The sequence below is a fragment of the Anas platyrhynchos genome, chromosome 2, assembly GCF_047663525.1.
Source record: "Anas platyrhynchos isolate ZD024472 breed Pekin duck chromosome 2, IASCAAS_PekinDuck_T2T, whole genome shotgun sequence".
Classification (NCBI taxonomy): domain Eukaryota; kingdom Metazoa; phylum Chordata; class Aves; order Anseriformes; family Anatidae; genus Anas; species Anas platyrhynchos.
In genome coordinates, this window is record NC_092588.1 from 19,819,197 (window position 1) to 19,836,867 (window position 17,671).

Consider the following 17,671-nt stretch of genomic DNA (forward strand, 5'->3'; position numbering starts at 1 on the left):
CCTCTGCAGCAATTTTCATCCACTGGGACAGGACACAGCACAATCCTCTCTTGTCCCCTTCTATGCTTGGTGTAAGGAAATACCCGGGGTTTTAGAAGACAGAAATGACTTCATTCCCCTTAATGCAGCACATAAAAATATCGTGGTCTTCATGGACATCATGTGCATGTTGGAAGGGAAGTCTTCTTGAGCTTTGTATTGCATAGTCAGGAAAATGGAGTGCAGAGATCCTAACAGAGGCTTCTAAATTTAATAGGAAGTTCCAATTATGATTATCATATGAATTATGGTAGACATCCTTGATCCTTGTTAGGGATCACAGCTTCCTTACAGGTGATGGTTACAAAACAGGAAAGAAGTTTTACTTCCCACAAACATTTCTACAAGCTAAAACACAACAGGCACGTACGTACACAGTGATATCTCAAGAGCACAACATCTTTTCATAAAGCAAAGGGCAGTGTTAATGAGGGATTTTAAAAGGATAATAAGGATGGCTATAAATAGTCTTTGCTAAGTACAGGTGGCAATGGAGAAGGAGATAGGAAGATGTTTGCTTGAAATATTTACAGAACATGAAGATTCCATAAGGAAATGTAAAAGCCTGTCATTTGCATGAGATGACATTATGGCTAAGCTGGCTTAAAAAATTTTAACCACTTGTTCTTCTGTCAGAAAAAACTTATGGAGGTGAAATAGTTCTGACAAAGCATTACCAGACCAAGTTGCTCTGTCCTAGGATAGACTCAGTCATCAAAAGAAGGAAACCTCCAGATAAGCTCTAATAAGGAAGAGTGACTGGGCCCCAGAAATGAAATAGCAGTTATACTACTTGGTTAGAAGGCAAGGCAATAGTAGACTGATGACATGGCCCTCTTCTTGCCCCTAATGAGTGTGCTCGTCATCTATTTATAGTGAAGAGGGTCTTACTGGTTCTACACAAGTCTTATTCGTATTCCAGTGTAGGAGGGAAGTTTTTGAAATATTAGAAGGCTTTGTGACACTGAAAAACTATTTTCAATACTATTTCTATGGTCTAGTTCTGCCTGGAATTGAAATAAAAATTTCTCGAGCCTGCAATATTGTTTTATGTCTATGTTTAACAAGAAACGCACCTGCTTTGTAACACATACATGTCAGCAGCAGAAGAAAATAAAAATGTCCATAAACACCGTTTATGTATGTATTTCAATTCTTTAGCTAGCTCACATTGCAAGGAATTAGAAATGCTTATTTAATCACAGAAAGTTGGGAAAGTTAGAGAATATCTTACTGTGCAAGCTAGAGCAAAAAATTACATTCCATTTGCATTGGCATAAGTTCTTTATCAAATGACATCAGGCACTGAAGCAGCTAACTGATACCTCCAGAGTTTCCACCAAACAGAAAGGTTATTTCAGGATTCTTTGTCTGCATCTTTCACGGCAAACATTTTTGCTGCTTGAAAAAACAAAACAAAACAACAACCAAACCAAACCAAACCAAACCAAAAACAACAACAAAAACCGCCCTTAAATAAATTAAACAAACAAAACAACAACAAAAAAACACTTTATATGCAAAAGAAAAAGTAAGGTCTGATGTCCCTGAAAAACTGTGGACTTACTGTTCTTTGTAATGTTTATGATCAAGATTCTTGTGCAAACAGATCTGGTTCCTAACAGGAAGCTTATAAATCATACTCATAATTGCTGTCAAAACTGCACTGGAGTGTACTGCAAGTTTCGATAATAAAGAATAGAGTCACAGTTCAAACTTGATTACATTTTGGAAATTCATGCTGCTCTTACAAGAATCAGTGGTCTTAAATATCTTCTTCTCCTGCCAAATTTTTCACTTGCACTTTTTATTATTTATGAAATCAGTGTCTGCACAATGTCATACAGACCTTTGCTGATAAACTCTAATTAAGATTAAGACAAGCCTTTTGGAAAGGATCCCATCATTAGCAAACATGATAAACACAAAAATACTCCCTACTTGTCAACCAGGAGCAATTCAGTAACCTAACAGTATTATCTGTTGCTAGGCTACAGAGCTGACAAAGCTTCAATTATATTGTATGGCCATACCTATAGAATACTGTATAAGCAAAATGTATCTAATATAAAAGCATTTAACTTCATCCATGCTATCTGTAATTCATGGCTTCTTTCAATGGCAAAAATCAGGTTAATAATTACATAGCATGCTGGAAAAATCTTGGCGATGTGTCATGTTTGCACAATTTTTTCTAATTTATCTCTATGATTGATAGACATTTGCTTTGTAAAAATAATAAAATGCAAGCAATGGGATGCTGTAAACCAGAAACGCAACTACATCTGGGCTCATCAAGATATGGAACCACACAGTATAAAAAATATATAGTAAATTGAACCAATTAAATCATACTTAGATGCAGTAATACTCTATCTTGTATATTCAGAATAAGGACTACTGTGGTGAGAGATGCACATACTAATACTAAACTTTATTTAAGACAAACATCAAAAATACAATATTTAATTTATTTATTTATTTTTCCTAAACAGACCTTCATTTTTCCTCCAACATTGGGGATTATTTTTTTTTTTCTTAAAGCAACCTGGGATCAGCAATTTACTCTGAAGATTAAACTAAAGCAATGGACCTTCACTCTTTTTGATTCTCAGAACCCTACAACACTTCCAGTGAAGACAGAGACCCCAGCACAGTCATCCTTCAGACAGTGGGCTTTTTTTTTTTTTCCCAGTTGCTTTTTGTAGATCTTAAGGAGTTATCATTTGGTGTCAATGGGTCACAATCAAAAAAAAAAAAAAAATTAGGACAGACTCCCCCATTAACTCCATAGGGAGGAATCATTTTCAAAATGAATGGAACCATAAAGCCTCTTGATTCATACTGCTGTTTTTGGGAAAGGTGACTTTGCAAGTTACTAAAAGCAACGTTTTCATTGAGTACAGCTGTTTCATGGAAGGCAGTGCAGGTACTTTTTCACAAATTAAGAAGAATATTGTTGATATAAACCTATATTCAAATGCAATCCCAGTTTTCCAGTCTCAGGTATTAGTCTGTTTTCGTTGCTGAACCATTAAGGCTTTTTTGTTTGTTTGTTTCTTGACCCAGAAATAGCATATGTCTTTCACAGAGGTTTAGGAAACCAATGGCAATTTCTATTGAAAACAATGTTCAGTGCCAGTTAATTCGGAAGTACTACTTTGGTATAGTAAAATTTGTGCTTACTAGATTTGATTGTGTTGCTGCGACAACATAATAGCCCGTTTCCTGTATACACATCTTTTTGCAAGAAGGGTCAAAAGACTATCAGAATTTATTTAAACAACAGACTGTGTTACTCTTAGTGACTTCCAGGCATCATCAACTGAATTAAACTTTCCTCTCCCAATGAAATATTTCAATTTGTAAAAAATGATGCTTTTTAGTAGTGGCAATGGGGGTTGGAGTTTATTTATATTCCCTCCTTTGTTGCCCACGCTAAGCATTTAAGGAGAATTTGCACACCACAATGGGATGGGATCTTCATATTTGGGTTCCTCTCACTTCTCACCCATAGGGTTGTGAGTACCCAGCATAATGAATGCCATTTCAGTGCAGCACAAGTAACTGGGTAGATCTCATTTTTGACATGAACAAAGTACATATATCTATATGTAGACACATTGTTTAATAAAAAAAATATAATTAATTCAAATCCAATACTGTTGAAATTTTTGACAGTAGAGTGGTACAAGGAAGAGAACTTATAAATTATGTGTGCCCCTTCTTTGAAAAATGCTTTGGAGGTTTCTTTGTGCATTGGCAAATACAGTAGGAATATGAGGTATTGTGTGGATCCTCCTGCACAGCACCTGATAAAAGAATAAAGAGCTGTGACATATTCTTAAAACAATAGAGGAATTAAAGAGAAACAATGGGCCAGCTGCTTCATTAATACAATCAAAAGAGAGCCCAGCACAGAGGAGTCCAGATAATTAAGCACTACTCTTTTAGACCTTTTTTCTATAATAAATTTGCTAAAAATTTATTAACTACTTCATAGTTGCTACACCGATCTATGTACTTGTTTATTTAGGTTGATTAATGCCTTTTCAGGATTCTACAACATGCCAACTCATGGTTCATACAAGTTTTTGAATAAAATAATGTAAGAATAAGTGATATAGATCTGTAGTATATACCGCAATAAATCAAAAGCATTTTGTGAACAGTCTTTCCAGTTGCTAAATAATTCTTCACATTTTTCACTTGTGTACAAAAAATATATACTTTGCACATTTTTTCTGTTCATGTATTTTAATGCCAAGGTTCCAAATAAGTCTCCGTGAAGTATCTCAAAAATCATCCCTACTAATTCAGACTTCTCAAACTCTTAAAATAATAGTTTTAGTGCCATATTGAGATTAATGAGATTACTTGCCAGCGTCTTCTACCATTTCTCCTTGTTTACCAATTAAACAGATTGCCAAAAGATACTTGACCTTTAATTTTAACTACCACTACATATTATAAGCATACTGCCTGGGAAAAGAAAAAAAAAAAAAAAAAGAATAAAATCTATCATACTGTGTAAAATTAAACTAATACAGTGGACAAACCAGTTCAGACACCACTTTTGCTATTTCTTTTTGTTCAGCATAAAATACGGAGCCTGCTTCATTTTTAACTCACTGAACAAACTGCAAAATAAAGGAACTGTAAGAGTGATATTTTTCAGAACAACAGAAGAACACTCAGCTTAAAGGCACTTGCCAAACTGAAGGCTGCTTTTAAATCCCTGCATTTTGAGATATAAAATGTCTGACCAGAAAGAGAGGAGAAAAGTACTCCCTAAGAATATAGCTCTTACTCCTGAACCTGAGTCAGCCTGAGCTTTGGGCCTGACATTGGCTCAGTCATATGGGATAGTTGTACTGTTTTTCTCAAAATAGATCGTTTTATAGTTAAATCTGTCAGGTAGATTTAGATCTAGTCTGTTTCTCTTACAGTTAAATCTACCAGATAGGTGGCAGAGTAAGGATACAAAGGAAAATATAAAAGGAACTTTTCCTAGGGGACAAAAGAGTGCTCTAGGGGAGTGAACTCCCTAACCCGGCCTGTTGTGTGTCACTATAAGGTGTAGATTTTCCCTTGCTGCAGTATGGCTATGGCTACCATCACAAAATGCATTTCAGTAGCTAATTAATATTGCAAAAAGCTTGCAATCAGCTGAACCCCAAATGAAGAGCACTCTTTCTGAAGAGCAGGCAGTACAACAAACACTGAGATTTGACCCCTTATTTTTCCCCTGTTGTCTGCTAGCTTTTTGTTAGTTTGAGGATTTCTATTTGTTTCCTCCAATTAAATGTCTGTGTGTAACACTCAACAGAGTTCTATTAGGTAAAGAAGAAAAATAGATTAGTCTTCTGAAAATATTCACAGGAAAATAATGTGGTAATTTTATTTGCCATTTTCCCCCCTGATAGAGCTGTCACAGCTTATTTACCACAGGGGGAGACAGCTAAACCCATATCCTTAGAAGTTCTATGCATTTAAGAGGCTTATATATCTCTTCTGGGACCCTCGTTCAAATCCTGGGCTAATCAGAGTGAATACATATCTTTCTATTAGATGGCTCTAAAAAGTCTTAGGTGATATCAGTTCCTGGTGGACGACAGTCCACAGTGTAAAACTATTAAATGTTTGGCACAACTGGCAATACTTACAGAACGAAACTGGAAACTGTAATATCCTCCCACATCACAAGAAGTTAAGTCTGCTGCTCAGAGGTTGAAATTAAAGCCTGCCACAAATACTAAACCTGTTATATTTCCTTAATTCAGCATAAACTCAAACAAGGAAGTTAAAAGGAGTTCTTTCACAAGTTTAGCAATTTCTTTCTTTCTTTTTTTTTTTTTTTTCCAAATTCCTCTGTTTTTAATTCAGTGTTACAACTTTTTTACATTTTAACTGGGACCTCACTTGAGTGTTACTTCAGAATTTACTTATTGTTCAGAAAAACAAAACAAAACAAAAACAACAACAACAAAAAAAAAAAAAAAAAAAAAAAACAGCTTGAAACAAACAAACAAACAAAACCAGTAAACCCTTGCTGATATTGCTCATATTGCACTCCCATCACCACAGTGAAGGTGTTGGGATTTATTGTGGCAGCAAGCTCATCTACCTTTTCACTTTTTTATAGGATCAGTGAACGGGCACTCTCCAAAGAGCTTCCCAGGAGACATTCCCAGACGATCACCACTGCCCCTCCAGCTTTTGGGGATGCACCAGGTTTCAGAGAGAGAGGAAACTGCCTGCTGAAACCAACTGACCACAGTGAAGCCATGCTTTAGATACACACATTCCTACAGTCCCTGCTTCCCTAACAGCACAGCTGTAAGGTGACCTTTTTGTAGCCTTACAAATGCAATCAAGCCTGTGGATTGTCTTTTCAGAGTTATTTTGTAAGAGTGGAGTGTATGAAAAAATGAGGTGATTAAATGAGACAATAGATATATTTTAATGGCACCTCTTTCTTGCAGAGAAAACAGTACGCTACATCTTATCAATGTACCTGCTACTGTCGGGCTCATTTCTTCCCCTTGGGCAAATGTAGAGTGAATGGCAAAGGTACCTGAGCGGAAGGAAGGATTATATAGAGGGAGCTGGATTGATAGGTTGTGTTTGTAAGGGAAATAAACACATTAAATAGAAGAACAAATGGGGAAGTTATTATAGAATGGTGAAATCAAAATAAAAAATAAATACCAGCTGTGACACCCAGTTACTTATTCAATACAGCGACCCCACTCCAGAAAAAGCTCAAGACCATGGGTGATACAGAAACAAAAGCCAACTTTTATAACAAACAGAAAAAGGAGTATTTAGCTGTGTGTACTGTAACCCTGAGAAAACAGTTGCAATTATAGCACATCATCTTGGACCTTCTTTCCTCTTGTCAGCGTTCAGCTCACATATTGAGGTCCAGGAACTAGTTTACCTCAGTTGGAAGCCAAGTAACATTTCATTGATTTTAAAAAAATCTTGCTCCCACTCAAACCATTAGACCATTTTATATTGACTGCACTGGAATCAAGGCTGTGTGACAAATCAGTGGATGTCTTACTAAACAAGCAGATGATGAAAAGGCATTAAAAGTAGATCTCTACATTAAATACATTCCAAAATGTAAATGTCAGAGAGGCTACAATAAGAATCTACCTCCTTTAGTCTCTTCTATTTAAAAAGGACCTTATTTAAACAAACAAACAAACAAATAAATAAATAAAAACCCCACAGATTTCCTCCAGTTGTGTTAAAAATTAGTACTATAATTCTGCTTATTACAGTAAAAGCTGTAAGTAAAAATGACTGAAAACTTGTGACAATCAAATGCATTTCCACCATCCGAGCTAGCTATATACAAAGTCCAGAGTAAATAAGCATTTTAAACCACAGTATATGGTTTTGTTCAGCTAGTAAGAGACACCATTAACAAATCTTGTAATGGTAACAGCAAGACCAAGCTACTTGTGGTCAAAATTGAAACAAACAACCAAAAAAAGATTATGAGTTAGCAAATAGTAAAGACTCTTGCTGTACACAGTAACATGGATTAGCAATTAAAGAGGATTCTGTACTTTCAAATAAGGCTTAATAAGAAATATCAGTTTACCAAGCATCATACAGGTGCATAGGAGCTGCCATTCTGCCTGCCTGCCTGGTCAGCATGATTTCTAAATGGCCACGAAAGAAGTGACTGTATACCCAAAGGCAAGCTGTCAAAATTCAGGCTGCAGCTGATAAACTGATTACAAAGCTGCTTAAGACTTTGCTTGTAAACAAAAGCATTTATCAACTAATAATTTGCAATAAACTGATGTAACTCCCAGCTGAGCCCCAAACTGTAATTGTCTTTACCATCTGCCTATTAAAATACCATTCTTCATCACCAAGCAGGAGCAGAAGGGAGAAAATCTCCAACAACTACATAACTTGCATGCTTATAAATAATCTGTGAGCATTTCACACTTTCATTATGATTGCCAGGTTTTGTATACTTCATTTTCTTTTTTGAGAGGCAAAGAGGTGCTGTAAAGTGGCAGAAAAGAAATTAATAAATACCGCCTGGTGCAAGAAAAAATTATGTAAGTTCATCATACTCTGCAGTTTCTTAATTTTTTCTCTTTTTGCTACTCCATGGGAATATCATGATGGAAGCCCCCTGAAGCACAACTTTGCAGATTAAACTCTCAATTTCTTTTCAACTTGTCAGTTTTCATTACCTTTCTTTCTTATGCATTCACTTCTTACAGTTGCTTCAATGGGAAGCCAGTTAAAGCATGCTGGCACCCTAGGGGGGAGCCTGCCAGAGTCTGCAGGACTCTGCAGACTCCATGGACCTCTGCAGGGTCACCCATTTTGTCTATCTCGTTCAGAAAATTTCTGAAAATTAACTGAATTTACATGCTCTTATTTTCTAGGTATTGACACACATGGTCCTGCAAAAGGCTTTAGAGTTTAGACAGAATTCAAACACAACTAATTCAAATGCTCTAAAGTCAGTACACCTCGAAGGAAGAATCACTTTGCTAAGTGCCTAAAATATTAAAGTGTGAGAAGAGGAGAAAGCAGGAGAATTGATACCGTGCAGAGAACGGCAGCCCCTCGAGATGTGTCTGCATTAAAAATTGAATTTAACAGACAATCGCTCTATGACTTAGTGCAATGCACTCGACCAAATATTTCTGCAATCTGCACTCAGCCACCCACTGTTCTAAATGCAAGGCTGTGACCAGAGCCTTACAATCAGTTTACTTCTTCAGAAATTTCTGTACAAAATGCACAGATGCTTCAAATGCAGCTTGATTTTTCACTGACTTTCCATTGCCAGACTAAAATGGCCTATTTAGCTGCAATGAAACTTTTCACATATATGGAAAACATGTTGTCAATGGAAGCAAAATGGGGATCCAAAAGAAAAAGAGGAAAATTCCTCCCAATGAATAGGTTTTTGACCTGTTAATTGTATGGAAATACAAGAAATTAAAGGATGATCCTGTCACCCATGTTCACAGAATATTTAATTTCCTTCAATGACAATATTCCTCTGCCTCATAGAGCTTTTGTCTGATCCTTTGTTAATATTAGTATTGTTGGCAAATACCAGCACATTCTCAGGAATTTGGAAAAAGAAAATAGGGAAAAAAAAAAAAATCAAGACAGTTTGGGATCTATGGACTTAACCAACATTCCATTCAAGACAACTGTCCTTATAAAGTAAGGCAATTTTACCTTTAAATAATTACATGTATTATGACTATATTTGCTAAACTAGGTCTCTAGTTTGTATCAGCCAGTACCTGGACACAGTACAGGCATGGGTGAAATTGAAGGAAAAGTGAAAAACAGTGTAAATGGTAAAGAAAACACATGGAGGATTAAATACTGAACACGAAAATTTCCATTTTTAAATTACTGTAAAGAAATTTGTTAAAAACTATCATATTATAACGAAAAGTATCTTCCAAAACTCTAATTACAACTCATCATATCAATTATTTAATAAGTACAAACTTTAAAAATATGGTAGGATGACACACAGTACTCACAGCATGAACTGTGTTATGAAGTGGAATGAATCACTGTTTTAAAGAGAAAAATCCACGTTGAAAAATATTTTTTTATTTTTTTTTAATGGTCATACAACAAATAAATTAATAAATTGAAATAAAAATCTGAAGCTCAAGCAAGACTAATCTGGAATTTTTAATTCCTAGTGTTTGCCACATGAAAATAAATAAATAAATAAAGTTGAAACAAACAAACAAACAAAAAGTTAAAAGAACTTTTACCATTGAAATATCATCTATTATATTCGGAACTGTATTTTGCATTTCTCAGTAACCGTAAATAAAACCAACACTTACTCATTATTTATGTCAGCGTATCTGAACATGACTGAAACTGTAAGGTGTTTTATGAGAAAATACGGCAGATTTAGTGCCACAGGAGTGGTACTCAAATACACGTTTTATCCTATCTGTCGCATCACTTTACGTGTGATATGAATTTACCAGCCATCAGACCAACCACCCAAGCAACCCCCAAACACAGAATTAATTAATTCATGTCAGTTATATGCCATTTTTGGTGCTTTTGTTGTTTTTAATGCCCAGTGAGCCACACCACAAAGTGCTTTTGCCACACGCTATTTTATTTTTTGCACCGAAACCCCGGGCGGCGCCTCCAGAGGGCGCGGCAGGCCTCCCTCTTCCCCTCAGACCCCTTCCAGAACCTTCCCGGGGCCCTGAGGGCAGAGCGCCCACCCCGCCCCGCCCCGCCCCGCAGCGCCCCTGGCGGCGCCGCCCGCCCGCGCCGCCCCGCCCGCCGCCAGCAGATGGCGCCGCCGCCCCGCCGGGGGAGGCGAGGGGAGGGAGGGGGCCGTTATTTATTTAATTTTACACAACACTGAGCACTGCGCATCGCGCCAACGAGCCTGATAAGGCGGGGAGGTTTCGGGAAGTTTGATTAAACGCTCTCGCTGCCCTCTCTGCATCTTCACTCCCCCCCCCCCTCCCCTCATGCCTGGCACGTTCCCGACAATCGGCCCGTGTCCCCTCTGTCATGACAGAGCCGGAAGGTTTCATGCCTGTGACAGAGAGCGAAGGGGCTGTGAGGGCGACAGCGCTGGTCCCACAGGAGAGGTTTGGGGGTCTGTGTTTGGGGGGCACCGAGCCACATGCCCACCCACCCAGGGTAATGCAGATTACTGACATCTCTCAGATGTGCAAAGCATGCAAACCGTTTAAAAATCTGAATAGCTCATTTAAGGAGAAATTTAGGAGATATTTACCTTCTCCTTTACCTTTACCTCTATGCTTTTAAAACGGCATTAGATCCATGCAATACGATTCTATAAAAAGCCCTAAGAGGGCATTCCTCTGCTCTGAGGCTCGCTGGCGGGTGAATTGGCACCCCTGGAAAACTACAAACCTGAATCACCTTTTTGGTTCTCTGTAGTTATATAAAAACTTTCAGAAAAATGATACCCTGCTGTAAATAAAGCATCTGCAAGAATGCGTTTCTTGTCACGACTGCTGATGAGCAGACTATGATGGATGCTGAAAGTGCATTTTTGAGCAGAGACGATCAGACTGGTACACATCCATCACACGCTGCCACACAGACTATCAGACTGGGCCAGCATGGTGACAGTCAGAGTGTGACCACTGTCCTCCAGCCTGCCTCCTCAAATCCATGGCCGAAACACTCCTTAACCCAAACAGCACACCGAGCCATGCAAAGGCAGTGTGCGGTGAAGTTTGTCCATGCTCAGCTATCAGAATATTTTCACCAAATCTCCTTTGCTTACTTAAGACCAAGTAGGCACTTACTTCTGCTTAAAGCATTCTAGTACGAAACTGGAGAGCTAAAAGCTGCAACTAAGACTGGAAATTATTCAACACGGGCCATTTCATCATATTTCTGTTGCTGAGCAAAACAGCATTCCTGGCAGTGCGGTTCCCACTGAAACAAATGGGAATCATGATGTTAAAACTTTGTGGAAACCTTTGAACGCTTATCTCTGTCTCATGAGAATGATGAAGAAATTCAAAGTCAAGGATTGCAGAAGAATGATCTGTTTTTTGGAGTAGCAGGGATTACACACTGAGGTAAAATTCAGCTAGCCTCAGAGTACTGGCATGAACCCCTCTGTCCCTGCTGGCCCCTACTTAGAACAGCGCAAAATCTTAAGAGGAATGGTATGAGGCTACTCTAAGCAAGGAGGTCACAGAGATTAAAGAGAAGTTCCATTAAATGTTTGGGATGCCCCTGGGAATAGAAGATTTTTACGAAGCAGAATGAAAGAACTGGCAGCAATTACCTATCAAGGCTTCCAGGCCGCCTGACAATCTACCCTGCTATTAAGGCTTTTCTCATGATCACACCCCCTCCCCACTAACAGACTCATCTCTACACTTTCCTGACCAGTCCTACTGGATACTAAATGTTATCTACTACTGCTCCTCCTTTTTAACCAGGGCAAAGTATAATGAACAACTTGGAATCTCTCTGGGGTATAGAAACTGAATGCAATCTGGCACAATGGAAAAACACAGTTCATCATTGCCTAACCTACGTATAACTCAGACCAAAACACAGTTGCTTGAATGCTAGCCAGTTTACAAGCAGTGAACCTCACAGTATCCACAACCTGCTGGAGATACTTCACTGTCTCTTATTTTTTTGTTCTGCTAAAAGTTAGCACTCATGTGGACAACCATCTGCATCTACAACTCAGAATCACTAATATGCCCCATTACTCTTTCAGTTAAGAGTGTGCCTTCCTGGTCCTGAGAAGATCATCCCATCCTATCCTATCTCAAAAAAATGTGTCCTCTTACTTCTTTATTAAGACACCGGAAAAATCAATGCTCTCTATACCCTGGAAGTGGAAATGGGATTTAGAGTCTATCTTCATAATGGAAAATATTGCCCATGTGTGGAAGAGGCAGTTTAGACCTATTTCCCCAGTCCTGGGAGATGCTGCTCGACAAAGCACTATAAAATGCCTTTCAGTATAGCTTCTTATTGTATGTTTAAGTCTTTTTAGCTAGGGGGTTCTCATTTGGTATCTTCCTCCTGATTAATTCTCTTTTCTCATTTTCTTTCCTCTCTGCTTTCAGCCCTGTACTCCACTCCTCATTCTCAGTTTTCATTAAATACAAACTGATAAAATATTAACTGATTATTGTTAATCTATATGCTGGTCAGGTAACACATACATTGTAACATACATATACATGTGCAAGTATCATACTTACTGGCCATTACAAGAATTCTCTCAAGTCTTTACTGTGATCTGCCTACTGAGATGATATTCAGCTAAAAGAGAGTTATTTTTAAAGTTGAAGAGTTTGTTATAGAGGTAGTAGTAGCTAGTCAGGATAAATTACTTAATGGCTCTACCAGAGATGAGCAAACTATATACAAGATATTGTACCTTGTATCCTTCAGTTATCAATTCAGGGAAGTTCTACACAAATCATCTCTGTGAATCTGAATTAACATTTTATCTCATTGCTCATTTACCTTATGCATGGTATTATTAGCTGAATTAACTGCACAGACAGCTGAAGAGTGAATAAAGATTGAGAAATGGAAATAGCAAGCTGTAGTTGTAACTTTTTTTAAAAAAAAGTCTTTTGTTGGCTGGTTTTGACAGGTCATTCAAGACTATTCAGCTTCTTGACCTTAAGTCCCCTATGTACAATTGAATGCTTTTTAAATGTTAGCTCAGATATCTAATCTATATCTAATAGATACATCCAGTTCTCTGGAAATGGAAGAGTGCCAAGATAACATGATATTTGAGAAGGAATTAAAAGAAAAGGGCTGGCAATACCAGAAGAAAGTTCTGGCATGAGCAACCTTTTGACAAATGTGTAAGTCATTGTAAGACAAAAAGATAAAAAATGGAAAAACAACTTTCTTGGACATAGCAAACCCAACATTTTGAGGGGAAGACAAAAGAGACTACAAAAGAGAAATATGAAGGATTTTACAGGTAAGAATTAGAGGCTTAAATGTACTGTGAGATGATAGACAGATCAAGAGAGGATTTAAGAGGGCATAGCTGGGCATATTTTAAATGAACTAAATGATTTCTCAACAGAGTTTTGCAGAGGCTAGAAAGATTTGAGGAGAATTTCAGTCACAGCAGAGACACTGAGACTGCAGTCAATGGACAGAAGTGAAGAAGGCTAATCCAGATCTTGCTCTGACTTCTGATGTGTTCTCATTCACTTTTCTGGGAGAATTTCAAATGGATCTGCTGGTGGGCATACTTGCACCTGCAGAGCAGCTCTCTACTCTTCTGCTATAGGCAATGGCAAAGAGACACTCAGAGCTGGCTCTCAAAGCACATTTATAAAAGTTAATTAATACGAGGGATATGAAAATTATTACCTGAAAAAGTACCAAGTTTCTTTAATTATTAATTATTATCAATAATTAAAGAACCTTGGTTTACATATTCAAGACATCTCCAGAGAGGTTCCTGCCCCAAGGAGTCAGCCTTGGAAAGGTCAGATTTAAAAACCTTTATTTGTAGTAACAAGTGCTTAATCTGCAAGTAACCATCAACTATTTACATGAATAACAGTGTTTCCTGTTAGTCTTATGTGTAGACTTTGGCCTCCAAAGTGACAGGAGATGACAAAGAAAGAATAGGAGACAAATGACAGAAATGACCTGGGTAATGGCAATAAAAATGGATAAACAGCAATGTGTAGGGTAGATTAAACAATATGCCTGCTAGTGGGTGCCGATCCCATTAATTCCTTTGTGAGTGTATGTACAATCCTTAGCTACAGCACTTTTAATTTTTAATGGATTGATCTATATATCTGAGAGAGTGAAGTCCAGGATGAGGCAAGGGTTAGGGGATGATTCTTGAAGGCCAGCTGAAAGGTACGAGTTTTGATGAGGGATTTGAAGGAGGGGCTGCAAAAATTCATCCGCACAGATTGTCTACTTTTTCCCCAATGTAAATCATTATATTTCTTGCCCCAATTTTTTATCAAAATCACTTCCAACTTATTTCAGTCTGTCACAATAATATTTTCATATAAGGAGTGTTGTAACCTAATTCCTTCATTTGAATAATACATTCATTTTTAATTACTGCAACTTGATCTCAGATTATTCAAATAACTGTTTCATTTTTTATGCTTACCCTGACCCCAGTGTATTTATAGGCTTTTATCCTTACCTGATACCAGTGTAATGTAATTATAGATTGTATTTTAATCATCTACTATATCCTAGTGAGTTTGTTTAAATCACTCCAATCCAGAGCCTTTTATTTCTGTGCCTTTTAAAATTCTACAATGGCATTCTCATTGCATAAAAGCAATATTTTTGTAGTTTACTACAATGAATGAACATTTTGCATGCATTGCTGGCCATGTTTCTAATTTAAATTTTAAAAAGTCACTATAGAGAACTCTATGTAAAATGAAATCCTGACTTGTAAACAGCCATGGGACAGCTCATCACTTTAAATCTCTGTTCATTGCTCCTATTTGCTCTCTAACATAACTTTACAAGAAAAATAGCAGAAAAAGAAATCAAATTCTCTCTAACATAACTTCACAAGAAAAACAGCAGAAAAAGAAATCAAATTCTTTTTTTATCCTACCAAAAATGAAAATATGCTGTGTAGTAAGAACTGGCAAAACATTTGTCTCTTCTGCTCTCAGGTGTCAAATGCTTATATGCTATTTTACCTATATTAGAAAGAATTCCACATTGAATCCATAAGACAAATAGTTTGGGTGTCACACATTATCATTAGTCACGCCCAAATTTTGATCCCTGGAGTTAAAATTTCTCTTAAAGTAGGACTTAACTCTCAGAACTGTTGCTTATTCTGAGATTGTTCAGTTTTGACTAATGTTAAACACAACAAATGTTATGCTCCTTCCTCTTGTTAGTGCTGATTCATGAGTTCGTCCTTTCCCTGTTTTTACTGTTGTTTCAGGATTCAGATATACAGCAGGGTCAGAAATCAATGTGGGCAGGTGAAGCTCATTGTGTTTGCACATCTGCCAGAGTATGAGTATCTTTCTGGTCATCAAATCGATTTGTGTTAAGATAATTAGCATTACTCTAGTCAAATTGCATCCTCTTTTTGAGCAGCCTTTTCTGTGTGTGTGATGGCACCTAGAAGCACACAGTAACAGACCTCAGAGTGTTCTTAAAAAGCCTTCACTTGTAGCATATGCATTTTTGAAATGTAACTCAGCCACAAACTAATAAAATACCATTCCCAAAGCTGACTCTGTGTTTACAAAAGGCATAACAGGTGGAAAAATAATCAAGAGAACAAAAAGTTTATCAAAGATGTTAATAAATCTGCTGGTTTGTGGTTACTTAGTGTGGTCATATTAGGCAAGAGACTATACGTGTGCTGCTAGGAATCATGTTGCTTGGGTTCTCCCCACCTTACACCTCCTTTCTCAAATGTTTAAGATATTTTTGACATCAAGAACCTTTATCTTCTATTCCTTTCTATTCTTCTATTCCTATTCATGTGTGTCCATCCTGCCTCCAGTTCCTCTCTGGACTGTCATTTTCAAATCAGATCCTACCTCGCCTCTAGGAAATAAGGGTCCAAAAGGAAAAGAAACATGATCCAGACTGGTGTCTGTTGAGAGGCCAGGTGAGAAATGGATATTAACTGCTTAAACGTATAAATAAGGTATCTTGTTTTACTTCCTCTTCCTTTACCAGATGATCTCAGTAACACTTAACAGCTGCCTAACATGTCACTGGTGACAGAGAAATTCTCAGCAGTATGTGGAATCTCACAAACAGAAATGTTGTCCCAAAATAGCCATTAAAAAAAAAAAAAAAAAAAAAAAAAAAAAAGAAAAGAAAAAAAGAAAAAAGAGGAAATCAGTAAATAAGTACAGGGACTACGGGTTTATTCAGTATAATCATTGACTGAAGTGCATTATTCTGCTTTTCCAAGATCCAGACAGAGAAGCATGTTTCCCTCTGGGATTTCTTTTACCATTTGGTCTAATATTCATTTTGCCTGTAATAATACAAGCTTCATTAAAGGAGTAAAACAGCAATTGTCTCCTTGAGATCAAAGGACAATCTGTCAAATAAAAGCAGCCGGATCTCTAGAATGGAATAGTAGGAAAAGTTGGAACTGAATTTTATGGTGAATCAAAATGTAAATTGTAATTTCACAAAGAAGACACACAGCACAAAATTAACTTTGTAAAGACATGTAAAGTGTTGATCTTAAAAAATGTGCACAGACATTGAATATTTATCCATCAGTGGCATTTCTAAGTATAGCATTTCCAACAGATAAAAATAATGCCTGACTAAGAGTACTGGTCTTAAAGAGTGACCATTAAACGGGAAACATTTAATGGCTTATCAGATAAATTGTCTGATTGGTCTAGCTTCTATGTAACTGAGCTTGTATTTGAAAAGTAAATATGTTAAAAATCCATCCATTATCAACAACCATTCTTTAAATCTTGCAACAGACTTGTGCCTCTTCTAAAATCTGTCATGTAATAGCTAATGTTATTCCTAAAGCTGGATTTCACTGTTTAAGATGTGGTACTGAAAAATGGAACAGCATCTCTTCCAGCAATGGAACCTATCTTCAGCATTTGTTTCCCTTGATGTTATAGTCAAATCAGTGCACACACATTTAACCACTGAGCAATTAGGAGGTTATCACTGAAGAAAATACCTACCAGAAACAGCCATGCTAAAAAATCTAAGTGCAAAGCTTCTGAAAAAAAATATATATATATTTAAAAAAAAAGCTCCTATAAAAAAAGATCATGTCCCAGGCAAGAGAATTAGGGATGCAAGCTCCTCTCTACTAAAGAATTCCCATAGGACACTGGACAACCCCCAGAACAGATAGTGCTTGCCAGGAGACCAGGGCAGCTGTGGGCAATGAATGAGCCCTCTGTGCACTTCAGGGTGTTCTAACTACATCCTCATTTTCTCCAGAGTAAAATGGTTTTAAAAGTACTCCTGCAGGTTTTATTTCCCTCCTGCAAAGGCACAGGCTACAGCAGTTCAATTTCAATCTGCCATTACCAAAGTAACTCAATCTTTAAGTTATTTCAATCCTCTTATTGAA

At 37.2% G+C, this 17,671-nt stretch overlaps 1 protein-coding gene across 5 annotated transcripts in view; it reads right to left on the reverse strand.

Annotated features, from left to right (window-relative positions):
* Positions 1 to 17,671, reverse strand: part of ZFPM2 (zinc finger protein, FOG family member 2) — a 317,702-nt gene that overhangs the window by 13,993 nt on the left and 286,038 nt on the right. Inside the window, exon 1 of one of the 5 annotated variants that reach the window (XM_038174745.2) lies at positions 7,658 to 7,780. The exons of the other annotated variants lie outside the window; for them this stretch is intronic. Coding sequence (XP_038030673.1) covers positions 7,658 to 7,667 — 10 coding nt within the window. The 5' untranslated portion in view covers positions 7,668 to 7,780. Of the gene's footprint in view, positions 1 to 7,657; positions 7,781 to 17,671 lie in introns of those variants that run through there. 5 annotated transcript variants of the gene reach the window in all.